At 34.4% G+C, this 12655-nt stretch overlaps 1 protein-coding gene across 6 annotated transcripts; it reads left to right on the top strand.

Moving 5' to 3' along the window:
* The first annotated feature begins 4859 nt into the window (after positions 1–4859).
* LOC103499195 (AT-rich interactive domain-containing protein 4-like) lies at positions 4860–12179 on the top strand. Of its 6 annotated transcripts, XM_051083726.1 has the most exons (17): positions 4860–6052; positions 6126–6652; positions 6740–6925; positions 7071–7124; positions 7272–7360; positions 8007–8292; positions 8426–8482; positions 8666–8697; positions 8885–9020; positions 9113–9286; positions 9824–10459; positions 10754–10891; positions 10987–11085; positions 11247–11347; positions 11434–11524; positions 11652–11803; positions 11884–12179. In XM_051083726.1, exons 2-16 carry the CDS (start codon positions 6503–6505, stop codon positions 11775–11777), a joined length of 2355 nt encoding a protein of 784 aa, XP_050939683.1. In that variant the 5' UTR covers positions 4860–6052; positions 6126–6502; the 3' UTR covers positions 11778–11803; positions 11884–12179. The 6 variants fall into 6 exon arrangements, with proteins under 6 accessions (XP_050939683.1, XP_050939684.1, XP_008460343.2 ...); XM_051083727.1 differs by having other exon boundaries at positions 4860–5689; positions 11652–12179; XM_008462121.3 differs by having other exon boundaries at positions 11652–12179.
* The last annotated feature ends 476 nt before the right edge of the window (positions 12180–12655 follow it).

Raw genomic sequence — 12655 nt, 5'->3', positions numbered from 1 at the left:
AAGACACAATAGATGTTAGCTTCTTAAGTGGAACAAATGTGGAAGCTCATAGAAGACATAAGTTGGGCATAACAAGGACAACCACATGATTCATAGTTTTGTGGTACGTATATACATTTCCATTATTCTTAAGTTTTTGAAATTACATTATTCAATGATGATATCCATATGTACTAAACTTACGCACTTATGTATCGTTGTAGGTCTCGCGGTGTAGAATGGCGTATGAGGCTTGTTAGAAGACGTATGTAGTTTTTATGGATTTTTGTGTATCTTTTTTTGAATATTTACTATTTTTATTTGTATTATGAACCTTGTTGAACCGTAATCATATTTAATTTTTTTGTTGAATTTGATATTTTATATCGATGTTAACTAATTTATTGTTTATTTTATATAATTTAATATTGCATAAATCGTACTAGAATCGTAAATGAATACGAATACTACAATTGAATAAAAAGTCTTTCAGAAAAAAATAAAAAAATATAATTATTTAAAAAATTTTCCAGTGCATCTCATACGTCGAGAATATGGTCTATATCCCAACGCACCCAAGAAAGTGTCGAGAACATGGTTCATGGCATCACATCGAAATGGTTATTTCTGACGCACGGCTGACATCGAACATGTAGACAACGAAAATGGCTTGTTTTTTATGCATGAATAACGTCGAAAATCCTAATGTTTGGAGACATATACTCTCGACGCAGTGTTGGTGACGTGTCGGAAATCTGTCTCCCTACGCATTTTTTTCGACTCTTTTCTCGACGTCTTTTTCAACATCAAAAACTTATTTTCCAACGTATTTTACACTTCTTTCGATGTTTTTATGCATCGGGAGTAGCCACACTTCTTGTAATGATTGCAATACCAAAAGTTTGGGTTACTCATATCTCCAAACGTACAAAACCCCTAAATAAAATATGACGCGTAGCAGAGTGTACATACATACACATTATTTTAATGAAAGGAAAAATGAAAGAATATGTGAACATACAAAAAAACAAACCACAGAAAGGGACTCAAACTACAAAAAGGGGATCCAATCAAGAACCTAACGAGTGACCTACAAAAAGGACATGTTAATGTGTTAGAGGTAGTGAACTTGGTCCATAGGGAGATGGTCTCAATTTGCCTTAATATTCTTTCCTTGTATATCTCACATTACAAAAAGGGGATACATTACAATTGTATTCTATTTATTTCCTCCTTTTGTATCATGATTACGAGAAATTAATAAGAAAAGTAAATTGTGGTTTTTCTCTTGATACACAGGTTTCCACGTAATTAATTCGGTGTCTATTTTATTGCTTTCAATATAATGGAGTCCAAATAGAAACATAAAATCTAAAATCTTTCCTGGATTAGGCCAAGTAAACTTAATGTTAGAGGGAAGATAACAAGACTCAAAATGACGCATCAATTTAAAGAGCTCCATGTGTATAGTTGGTCTAGATTACGTAGATCTCTCCCAAGGCCAAAAAACGATCTTAAGGTCGGTGCCTAAAATCAAATTGTCTAAACATATGAAAATCTTCAACAAAGTTGGTCCTTGCTTTCAAGTAACAAGGTGAGCAAGAAACAACTTTCAATGACATCAACGACTAGGTAGCCAAATCTTACCAAAGGACAAAATAAATAGAATTTCTTTTTGCAAACTTTTGCTCTCTGTTACATTCATCATATGGTTTTTTTCATTTCTTTCGTCCCTTTTAATTATATGAAAAAAATGGTTTTAAAAGGATTTACTATTCTAATTTTTTTAATAAGAATAACATGTTGTATTTTTAGATAAAATCTCCCAAATTTTTGTTCATATTTTATTGATTAAATAAAATAAATGATTTTGAGAAAAAAAAAAATAACGGCTAAAATTTCCACCTAAAAGACAAAGAAGAAGCAACTTTTGTACCTTTGCTCTAATTCCAAATGAAGGTTTTTGTTCTTCAACCCCAAGTGTTTGAGATTGCAGGTTATAGACTTGAAGATGGAATATGGAAGATGGAAAATGAAGATAGTGTTCGCGTGCTTCAAATGGGATCATATTTTGTTTCTATTCTTCTTGAAAATGCATGATGAAGTTGAAGATGAGATTGATACTTCAGATGTAAATGCAGGATGAAGGTGAAAAAAAGGAGAGTTGAGATTAGGGTTTGCTGCTTCAAGATGTAATTTTAGGGTTTGCTCGATTGAAGAAAATAGAATGTAACCCGAATCTGTACTTGAAAAAAGGAGGGTGGAAGATGAAGGATCGAAAAGGAAAGTGGAAAAGAAGGGTCTGCTGAATTTTGATTAGACAAGTGTGTATAAGAATTGTGTTTTCATGAAGTTATTAAAGTGTAATTATGGTTTATTTTAGAGTATTATGGAGTAGCTAACATTTTTTGTATATTGGGGTATTTTGGGTTTTTACAAAGTTTTAATTATGTATCTTTTATTCGTTATGCTATTTTTGCAAGAAAAGAAATATATATATATATATATATATATATATATATATATATATATATATATATATATATATAGTTTGCTATTCTTCTAGTTAACCCAACTTTTAAAACCAATAAGCTTTGGCCTTCTACAAATTCTTCTTCTGCAGATTTTTCCCTTTGGTCTTCCTTCCAAACTTTTTATTTTTTATAGTTTTTTCTTAACCAAAATAGATTAGGTGTGTCTGATGAACAACAAGAGGTAAGACAGAGAAAAAGTGGGAATGGAAGAATCTTAACATATGAAAGGAAAATGAAAGAAAAAGATTGCAATTGTGTTTTATGTGAATCAAAACAAAGGCTGGAGGAGCCAGAGCAAAAAACAAACCCTTTCAGAAGTTTGGAGGTCAAATTAGTACTTTCACATTGTGGATGACATCAATACAAGATCATATCTCATTCGATTTTAATCTTTGGATCAAATTTCATTTGAACAAGAGAAAAAGGTCATCCGTACAAAAATACTAAATTTATGAAAAACAATCTTAATTAAAAAGGAGATCAAAAGATTTAGAGGGACAATAAATTTCAAGGAGAGAAGAGGAGAAAAATGGTTAAAAGAGAAAAAGTTATAGAGATAAAATCGGTTAAGATTAAAAATCCTTGTAATGAGTGAGAAAAAAAAAAGAGATAAACGTAATAAAATCTTCATGAAGTTTGGGAGATGAAGTTAAAGAAAAATAAAGATAAAAATGAACACAAATTTTAATTTTCGAAGAGACACAAATTTTTGAAAGAAATAGTACAATTTTCTAAAAGTTTTGGAATGAAACACGAGGATAATTGTTCTAAATATGAGACAATATTTTTCTCTCTTTGTTTTTTTTTTTTTTGGATAAAAAAAGCACCCATATATATTCCTAATCACCTAACAAAATCACTTGAAAATCATCTACAAACATATTTAAAGTGATTTTGGATACTTTCTCACTATTATCGAACATTATCTAATACTTTTAGATATGTAAAAAATGTTTTGATTATTTCAAAATTGCTCTCAAATATATTTAAAATTTGAGGGTTTTGATTAGGAGAGAGCATCGATCTACCTTTGACAATTGTCGTAAGAAATGATTTTCTTTATTCTTCGTTCGTTAATTCTTCTTCCATTGTTTTCTTGTACTACTAAAACAAGAGGGAATAACTTAAACCCCTTGTCATAACACTCCACTTGTTTGCTTTTGAAATTTTAGTCTATACCTAACTTGACTATGCAATTTATTGTTTTCTTCACCTACTTTTTTGGAAAGGGATCTTTCAAAAATATAATAAATCAACCAAATATTTAACTTGTATAAAACAATTTTGAAAATGGAAAAAATGCTAGGCCCACAATGAGAAATACAAAAAATGTCTTAGTCAACACGCGATTAATCGGCCACATGTGCGCGTGTAATTTTTATTCTAAACGATCATGATATGCACTCGTGTAGGTAGTATCAATACGATCATGTAGTCCTATTTAACAATGAGAAAAAAAATGCATTGACCATGTTGACTATGGTACGTGATCATTTACATCATATTCACACAATCGGGTAGTTCTTTTTAACGATAGGGAAAAATGCTTCAAATTTAAACAATTGTGTTGACTATACTAAACGATTGTGTTGACTAGTTAAACGATCTTGGTATTCTGGAAGACGAGCTGGAAGTAAAAAAGAGAAGATGAAAAAAGAAAGAAAAAGAAGATGAAGAAAAATAGAAGAAAAAAAATCTGAAAGAGGAGTTGAATAAATCTGGGAGAGAAGATGAATAATTCATAAAGAATAAGAAAGAAGAGTGACAAATTGTCCGCAACATCAAAGATAAATATGGAATTTATGAAAATATTTTAATGCTTCCAAGACTTTTTGATTTTGTTATATAGACGGTAAATATTTTGGTATTAAATTATATTTACGAATTAACCATTTAAAGACATTATCAAAGTCCAATCTAAAATTTTAAAACCAGTTTTAATAAACTTATTATTATTTTTAATATTCGGCTATAGTTGGAATGTATTTGCAAAAATGGTGATGAAAATAGTCTAAAAATTGGAAAAACAAAAAAAAGAACAGAAAACATAAGTTTTCAATAGTAGAGAGTGAAGATTAGTATTGTTAGCAAACAGATTGAAATTCTTAGACACATGTATAAAATCTCATTTTTTTTTATTTTAGTAAAGGAAGGAAAATGCTATTTCAGATATAATTTTTTTATTTATTTTTGCTTAATTATTCATTACAAACATCACAAACATAATATTTAAAAAATAAAAGAATATAAATTAAATAAGTTTAAGTGGTAATTGAGTTCAACTTCTTCAAAAGTTGGATCTGAAAGGGTAGAAAAACAATAAAATAACAATATAAGATGAAGTGTGTTTTATAGAAAATGTTGAATGTGGCGCCTTCCTCATTTCTTAATCCTAAAAGCGAATAATCCACCAATTTCTTGTCGAGTCGGGTCAATTTTTCATTTCTTTAATCTTCATTTTTCATACCCTCTCGGCTCTCCGTATTCAACTTTCGAATCGTTTGTCTTCTTCCATTCTCCTAAAATACGTACAGATTCTGTATATACAACGCTAACAATTAACTCAAATTCAGACGAGCCAGCCATCTTCACCAGTGCAACTGTGCCAGTTCACTCCACTTCCTGGTTCTGCATTCGTGCAGATGCAGCTCTACGAGGAGAAGCACAACAACCTTCATCTTTGCTTCTTTGACGAAACTTGAAGAATATGTTCATCAATCCAATCCAAGCTAATAAAAAGAAACCCAAATTGCGAACAAGACAAGGGGTTGAAATCTTTTACGAATAATTTTCGTTAAATCCGTGCTTTGTGGGCACCCAATTAACGCAATTTTCTGCATTTGTGTTGTGATCTAGTCTAAAAATTTCATAGAACACAAAGAATAAAACGGCGAAGAAAGTAAATTTGAAAGGCCATGAGTTGTTTTCTTGATTGGATTGGAATCGCAGTTTGTGGGAAAGACTGTGATGTAAACCTTTCCCTTTTCCTGATGGGTTTAATGTGTTTTGAATCTTTTGATATTATGTTTGACTTCCGGTTTCGAGATGTGGGAATGTTTTTTATCTGACACCCATTTAATTTAACAGAAAGGAACTAATTATTTGGTTTAATTTTTGGCAACTGTGTGAGCTTTTGATTTTCTTGTTTATTGCGTGGAATGTGGATAGGGAGAAAGGTAAGAATATTTCTTATTTCTATTCTATATTTTTTTTTCGTTCAGCGATTTTTTATTGATGTGAATTTTAAGGCCCTAGGGTTCACTTTTCGGGCTCCAGTCTTCTATCGCAACCCCAATTTTTCCCCCTTTCGTATGATTTTTAGGGGTTACGTGCTCGGTCTTGTCTTTTTCGTCGATTTTTCTTCATCTCATCTTGCTGGGTGTTTAAATTTTCTTGCTTTTTCTCATTCGCTTGGTGGGTTCTTTGGTTTTTGTTGTCCGAAGCGCTGAATTTCCGTTCGCTCCTTCTGTTGGTGACCTGGTTTGTTTAATTTTGAGGTTTTCCCATATGGGTTTTGCTTTGGAGCTTTGATTATGATGGTTTGTTTCTCTTTTATGAATCCTTGAAGCGCTTTTGCTCAACAGCAGCTGAATATATGCTTTGCTCTTGCAGTACTTGTTGTTCACTGTTGAAGATTATTAACAGATAGGGTTTGGGTTCTAAGTAAGTCCTGCATTCAGTTTTGCTGAAATTTTGTGCTGAAGTGGGTGATTTTTAGGGTTTAATTGTTGGTCCGGTAAGAATTAAAAGTTCCGGACGGCTGTGATTTTGATCTTAAAGCCCGTCCTCCTGAAGGGCTTTAGGATGATGGCATTGTTTCAAACTCAGAATGAAAATTCAGGTTTTTTAGTTTTATGTCATGACATATGGGTATTGGTCTCTGTTCTAGCGAATGTTTGTGTTCTAATGGTTTCACAAGCAAGTTGAAAGATCTCATTGCTTGAGGAAGTTCGCTTAATGCAATTTTCTCCCGCTTCTTCTTGTAAACGATGCTTCATTCAGTAGTAGCTGCTAGACAAACTTGTAGCCTACTTGCTGTCACCTGCGGAAATGTACCTAAAGTACAATGTGAGGAGGAAATTGATGAGGATAAGTTAAAATATCCATTTCCTGATTTAGTTTCTTCCGGACGATTGGAGGTGCAAATCTGCATTAGCTGTCATTTATCTGCAATTTTTCTACTTGATTGAAGATTGTTGTCAAAAATTTTAACTGCTTGAATGTAGGTTCGGGTTTTGGCAAATCCAAGCAAGGATGAATTTAGTAGAATTGTGGAATCATGGCTGCCGAGCTTTGTCTACTTGCAAGGGGAACAACTTGGAAGTGACGAAATTGGCTCCTTGGTTTGGAATGGTGTTGATTTGTCTCTTGAAGATTTATGTGGACTATTCAATACTGCACTACCAACCATTGTAGGCTCTGTCTCCCTTCTATAATTGATAAATTAGCTCTTTACATAAACTTCTTGTTTTTTCTTCTTCTACTCCTTTGTGCTGGTGTTGGAAGAATGAGTTTGGTTAGTATGGTTTTGATAATTTAATTCATCCATTTGCTCAGGTGTATCTAGAAATCCCAAATGGAGGCAGAATTGCGGAGGCTCTTCATTCTAAGGTGACTTCTTTGAGTTTCTTAGACCACCGCTTCGATTAAATTATGATGTTGAGATGAACAAGGGTAGCAGCCTGCCTGTCTAACGTTCTTGTGATATATTTTTTTTTCTTGAAGAATGTATATTGAAACAGATTCATCATTGCGCAGGGAATTCCTTATCTCATGTATTGGAACAGCACATTTTCATCTTATGCTGCAGCTCATTTTCGTAATGCGTTGCTTTCAGTGGTGCAGAGGTACATTGAATACTTTAAGGCTTTGCATTACTTGCTATTAGACTGACTAGAATTGTGAGGTTATAGGTGTCTATTTATTTACCTTTCTTCATGGATTGAAGTAAATGGTGATCTTGACATTTAGAGTAGAATAGAAGTTACCTGTGATTATCCATATACATACTTTGTACTTCTTATGTGAGCTCACCCTACTATGGAAGTTGTTGTGAGTAATGTTTTTAAAAGTATAAAGCAAATAAAGAGCAATAGCGCTTGTAGGGCTTGAGTGCAAGAATCAAAAGAAGGGTGAGGACTTTAAAGAAGTGAAGTGCATGACATATAATGACTATAATTATAAAATTCAACACGAAGACAGAATTATCATGTTAAATGGGTTGAGTTTCTCAAGGAGATTTCCCTTGGAAAACAAAATACAATCCTCTTTTGCCATGTATCTTTTTTGTAGCTATCTTCATGTCATTCTTGTATAAAACACAAACCTATCAACTTGTTAGTTACAATGGTAGGTAAGCCCTCCTTACTTCTTGAGGGCACTTGTGTTTTGCATTTGTATTTGTTTTAGTTTTGTCTGAATGTTTGTTCTTGTGTATCTGTGGAGGGTAATAAATGTTTGATTTTTATGTTTTATTTCACTTGTGGGCTGCAGTTCATCTACTCATACATGGGATGCTTTTCAGCTTGCGCGTGCTGCTTTTAGGCTTTATTGTGTGGGGAGCAATTATGATCTGACTGTGATTGCTGATGACAATATGATGCTTGATCTAGAGCCACAGCTTATTGGGGAACCCCTAAAGATTGATGTAGAACCACCTGAGGTAGAGGTAGGTGAAGGTGAAGATGAAGATGGTTCTTTAGAAGCCCTCCCAGCCATAAGTATTCATGATAATAATGTGACCATGAGATTTCTTATCTGTGGATTGCCTTGCACACCGGTAAGCAGTTCTCAGGCATTTGTGTATATTCGTGTGCCATTGGGTACACCTGCATACCTATATGCAGGAATGAGTGCCTTTTCAATTATAAGCTATTTTACATGGTCTTCCTTATAACTTTCATGCTCTCTAGGATGCCTGCTTATTGAGATCATTGGAGGACGGCCTTAATGCACTTTTGAAGATTGAAGTAAGTGTTAGATTTCTATTTCTGGCTTGTAAGAGTTGGTTAAAGATATTGTTTGGTATTATTCATTGTTATTTTCTGAATGACTGAATGGAAAAGATTTCTATGAACTGTTGTAATTAAGCTGTTTTGAGGGGATTCCATTGTTAACTGTCCTGAGTTTTTTTGTTTTTATGGGTGATACAGATACGTGGGAGTAAACTTCAGGGAAAGTTCAGGTAAGCTCTTGGAAAGAACTTTTGTTGAAATATAGAGAATACTTTTGGTGTCACATTTGGTACACCAATTCTATTTGTTTAACCCTCTGTCATATTTCTAGGCTATGCCTTCTTAGTACGAATTAAATCTTCAGTTCAGTGCATGTCAATTGTATACCCTATTAATAACTTTAAAAATATGGTTCAGTGCTCCTCCACCACCTCTTCAAGCGGGATCTTTTTCTCGTGGAGTTGTGACAATGCGATGTGATATAGTGACTTGTAGTTCAGCCCACATCTCAATTTTGGTGTCTGGTAGTGCTCATACTTGTTTTGATGATCAGGTTTTTTTCTAATTTGAACTATTTGACCTGTCTGATTTGGTTAATTCTTTCAGATAAGAGAGTCTAATACCTCCTTGGTGCTACCTTTTCAGCTCCTGGAGAAACATATCAAACACGAAATCATAGAAAATAGCCAATTAGTTCATGCCATACATGACTGTGAAGGCAACAAGCATCACGTGCACGAGCCTCGTAAATCTGCTTCAATTGCATGTGGGGCAGCAGTATTTGAGGTTTCCATGAAGGTTCCTGCTTGGGCATCACAGGTCCACCCTACGTGCTTGTTTTTTTCCCTCTTCTTAAATGAAGCACTCTATGTTAAGCACTTACCTTGGAGAACCACACCCCAACCTTTGTTCCTAACAATACCCCACTCCAAAAAGCCGATGTCTTGGCGGTACTTCACTCGACCACACCCGGTTGAAACCCGCCAGTGGTTCCACTCTGAAACATCGACAACTGACTTTGATTGCTTTGTTAGGTTCTTAAGCACCTTGGAGAACCACATCCCAAAAGCTAGCTATTGAGGTGGGAGAGCCATGCCATTTAAGTACCACATTGGTGACCCCATTCTAACCAATTGTGGGACAAAAGCATCCCATACTACCTTTGTTCCCAACACTCTATTCTAGAGTGAAATGCTCATTGATCAATTCTTTCTTAAAACCAACGAACTTGGTTGATTCATATTATCTATTGTTGAGGTTCAATTTATGAAAAGATTTGAACTGGGTTGATTAATCCAGAGTCATTTCATCTCTAATGTATCTATATTAATTTGTTTGCCATGGATGCTGTTTCAGGTCTTGAGGCAACTTGCACCTGATATCTCATATCGGAGTTTAGTTGCACTCGGCATTGGGGGAGTTCAGGGTTTACCTGTTGCTTCTTTTGAGAAAGAGGATGCTGAGCGACTGCTCTTCTTTTGCTCAGGGGATTGGAATGATAAACATTCAGAGCAGTTGCTTGTAAGTGTATTACCCAGCTGGTTTAAGCCACCTACTCCTAGTAGAAGGAGAGTAGAACCAAGCCAAGGAATGAGGAATAGTCTTTCACATGACAGTCTTTCATATGCAAACATCCCTGCCATTAGAAGAGTAGGTAGAGAGGACCCTGTACCAATGAATGGGTTCAAGGCATCCTTACACCCAGCGAGGAAAAAATTAAAAGTAGCCTCCATGAGGCCTGTTCCACGATTGCATAGGAATAAAATATCACCTTTTGCTGGATTGACTGAAGTAGATGGGAACAATGGAGGCCTATCCAAGGCTAGTTTATCTGTTGTTACCCTGCCAAAGCATGTAACTGTAGGATCAACTTCTGCGACACACAGAAAATCTTTTTCAAGCTCATCTCAGTCTAAGCAGATTATTTCCTTAAACCCACTGCCTCTGAAGAAGCATGGTTGTGGAAGAAACCCAATTCAAGATTGCTCAGAGGTAAGATACCATGATCGTTAGTTTGAACTTAAGAGGTCAGTGGATGTCTGGATTCTGGGTATTGGTAGTCTATTTTGGAACTGTAAAATTTCTTTGCAATAAAACTTGGCAGTTCATCAACTTGATATGGAAGTCCATGGCTAAGAAAGGCCTTCGACTTTTGCCTACTTGCATAGGCTTCTGAAATGGAATAGAAGTAGCTTTTCTATCAACTTCATGCTATATGCTTGTTTAACATTCATTTTAAAAGTTTCTGGTCTGAACTGATGTGGCTTTTTTCTGATCCGATTGCAGGAGGAGTTCTTGAAAGATGTTATGGAGTTTTTACTACTTAGAGGACATACACGACTTATTCCTCAAGGTGGACTTGAGGAGTTTCCGGATGCCATACTCAATGGGAAGCGTCTTGACCTCTATAACTTGTATAAAGAGGTATGGTCCTTGAATTTCCAGACAGCATATTGATTCATCTTTTTTGGTATTTTAACTGCAAAGACCCACATCGGAAGTGTTGCTCTGCTTCATAGGTGGTCACCCGAGGAGGCTTTCACGTGGGCAATGGTATCAACTGGAAGGGGCAGATCTTCTCTAAGATGCACAATTATACAATGACCAATAGAATGACTGTATGTACTGCAAGCCTTTTCTCATAGATTTGCGACCCTTGTGATGTTATTTTTCTACTCAGCCTAAGCTACATAAATATAAATCTGTTGGTAGATGAAACTTGTTTCAATTTTACTAATTTCATATGTTGGAAAGAAGTTGATCCTATATGTTCTTACAGGGTGTTGGAAATACACTGAAAAGACATTATGAGACTTACCTTCTAGAATATGAATTGGCTCATGATGATGTAGATGGAGAATGCTGTCTTTTGTGCCACAGGTTTGTAAATTTGTTCTGCCTTTTCTGTTCACTCACAGTTATATTAAGATCACTTTCTTACCATGGGATTTGCAACTGTTCAACAGTAGTGCAGCAGGGGACTGGGTGAACTGTGGTATTTGTGGTGAATGGGCTCATTTTGGGTGTGATCGAAGGCAGGGCCTAGGAGCATTTAAGGTACAACTTTGCACCACCAATGAGATAAATACTAGCAGTTAGTGAAATTTGAAAGTGCAAGGGTTTGAAATTTGGTTAATTACATCTCTTTGATGGTTTGAATTATTTGCTTCTTTTTACTTTGCAGGATTATGCCAAAACAGATGGGCTAGAGTATGTTTGTCCACATTGTAGTATTACAACTTACAAGAAGAAACCACACCGAGTAGCAAATGGGTCTCCGCAAGGAATAACAAATCCACGGATACCTTGATTCAGTTTTGGCCTTCCCATCTCGAGGTTTCGGCTGCGTTGTTTTTATTTGTCTTTTTGCCTATTCTTATTCTACACGAGAAATTATTTGTTCCATCGGCTTGTAGATGAGTTTTGATTGAGGTGGTGTGCTGCTAAACCCATTAGCTGAAGATTTATGAGACTGAGGATGAAAACTCGGAAGTGAAGAAAAGAGGTAAAGAGTAGAGCACACAAAGAGGACTTCATCATAGGTTCTTTTTTGACCTCTTCTTTATTTAGGTAATAGTTTAGGAGTAAAGTTAGCAGCAGCATGGCAGTTAACTTTAGTAGGAACAGGGTGCTGTAAAATACTTCTATTCTTGTAGCTAAGCCATGACTGATGTATTTTAATGAAGATATCTAATTTACCATTTTTTTTGTATATGATATGATGATCCAAGAAAAGTAGATCAAATAATCACTACTTCAATTGCATTTCAAAACTTACCCAACTGATCAAACATTTCCTTGCCTTCATTTTCATTTGTGTAATTTTGAAAATTGAAGCTTCTTATCAGTTCTTCATCCTTTTGTTTATCCATATTCTACTTTCTGAATTATTTCATTCATCAACAAAACATTTCTTTAGAAAAATAAAATTTTTAAAATAATAAAATGATTCATTATACTTTGTCTATAAGTATAGTTTATTTTGTTATATTTAAAAATATTATTACTTATTTATGAAATATAAAAGTTTATAAAAAATGTTAAAAACTTCTACAACAAAAGAATGTATTAACCTTCGGTCCAAAATAACAAATCTAATTAACAATATATATCCAAAATTTTACTTTTTTTAGTACATTGGAGAAGGAGACTTGATCAACAAATCTAATCTTTTGATGTTGTTGGTAT

The sequence above is a fragment of the Cucumis melo genome, chromosome 4 (assembly GCF_025177605.1).
Source record: "Cucumis melo cultivar AY chromosome 4, USDA_Cmelo_AY_1.0, whole genome shotgun sequence".
Classification (NCBI taxonomy): Eukaryota; Viridiplantae; Streptophyta; class Magnoliopsida; order Cucurbitales; family Cucurbitaceae; genus Cucumis; species Cucumis melo.
The sequence above is the reverse complement of the archived record's forward strand: the minus strand, read 5'-3'. Positions and strand labels throughout refer to the sequence as shown.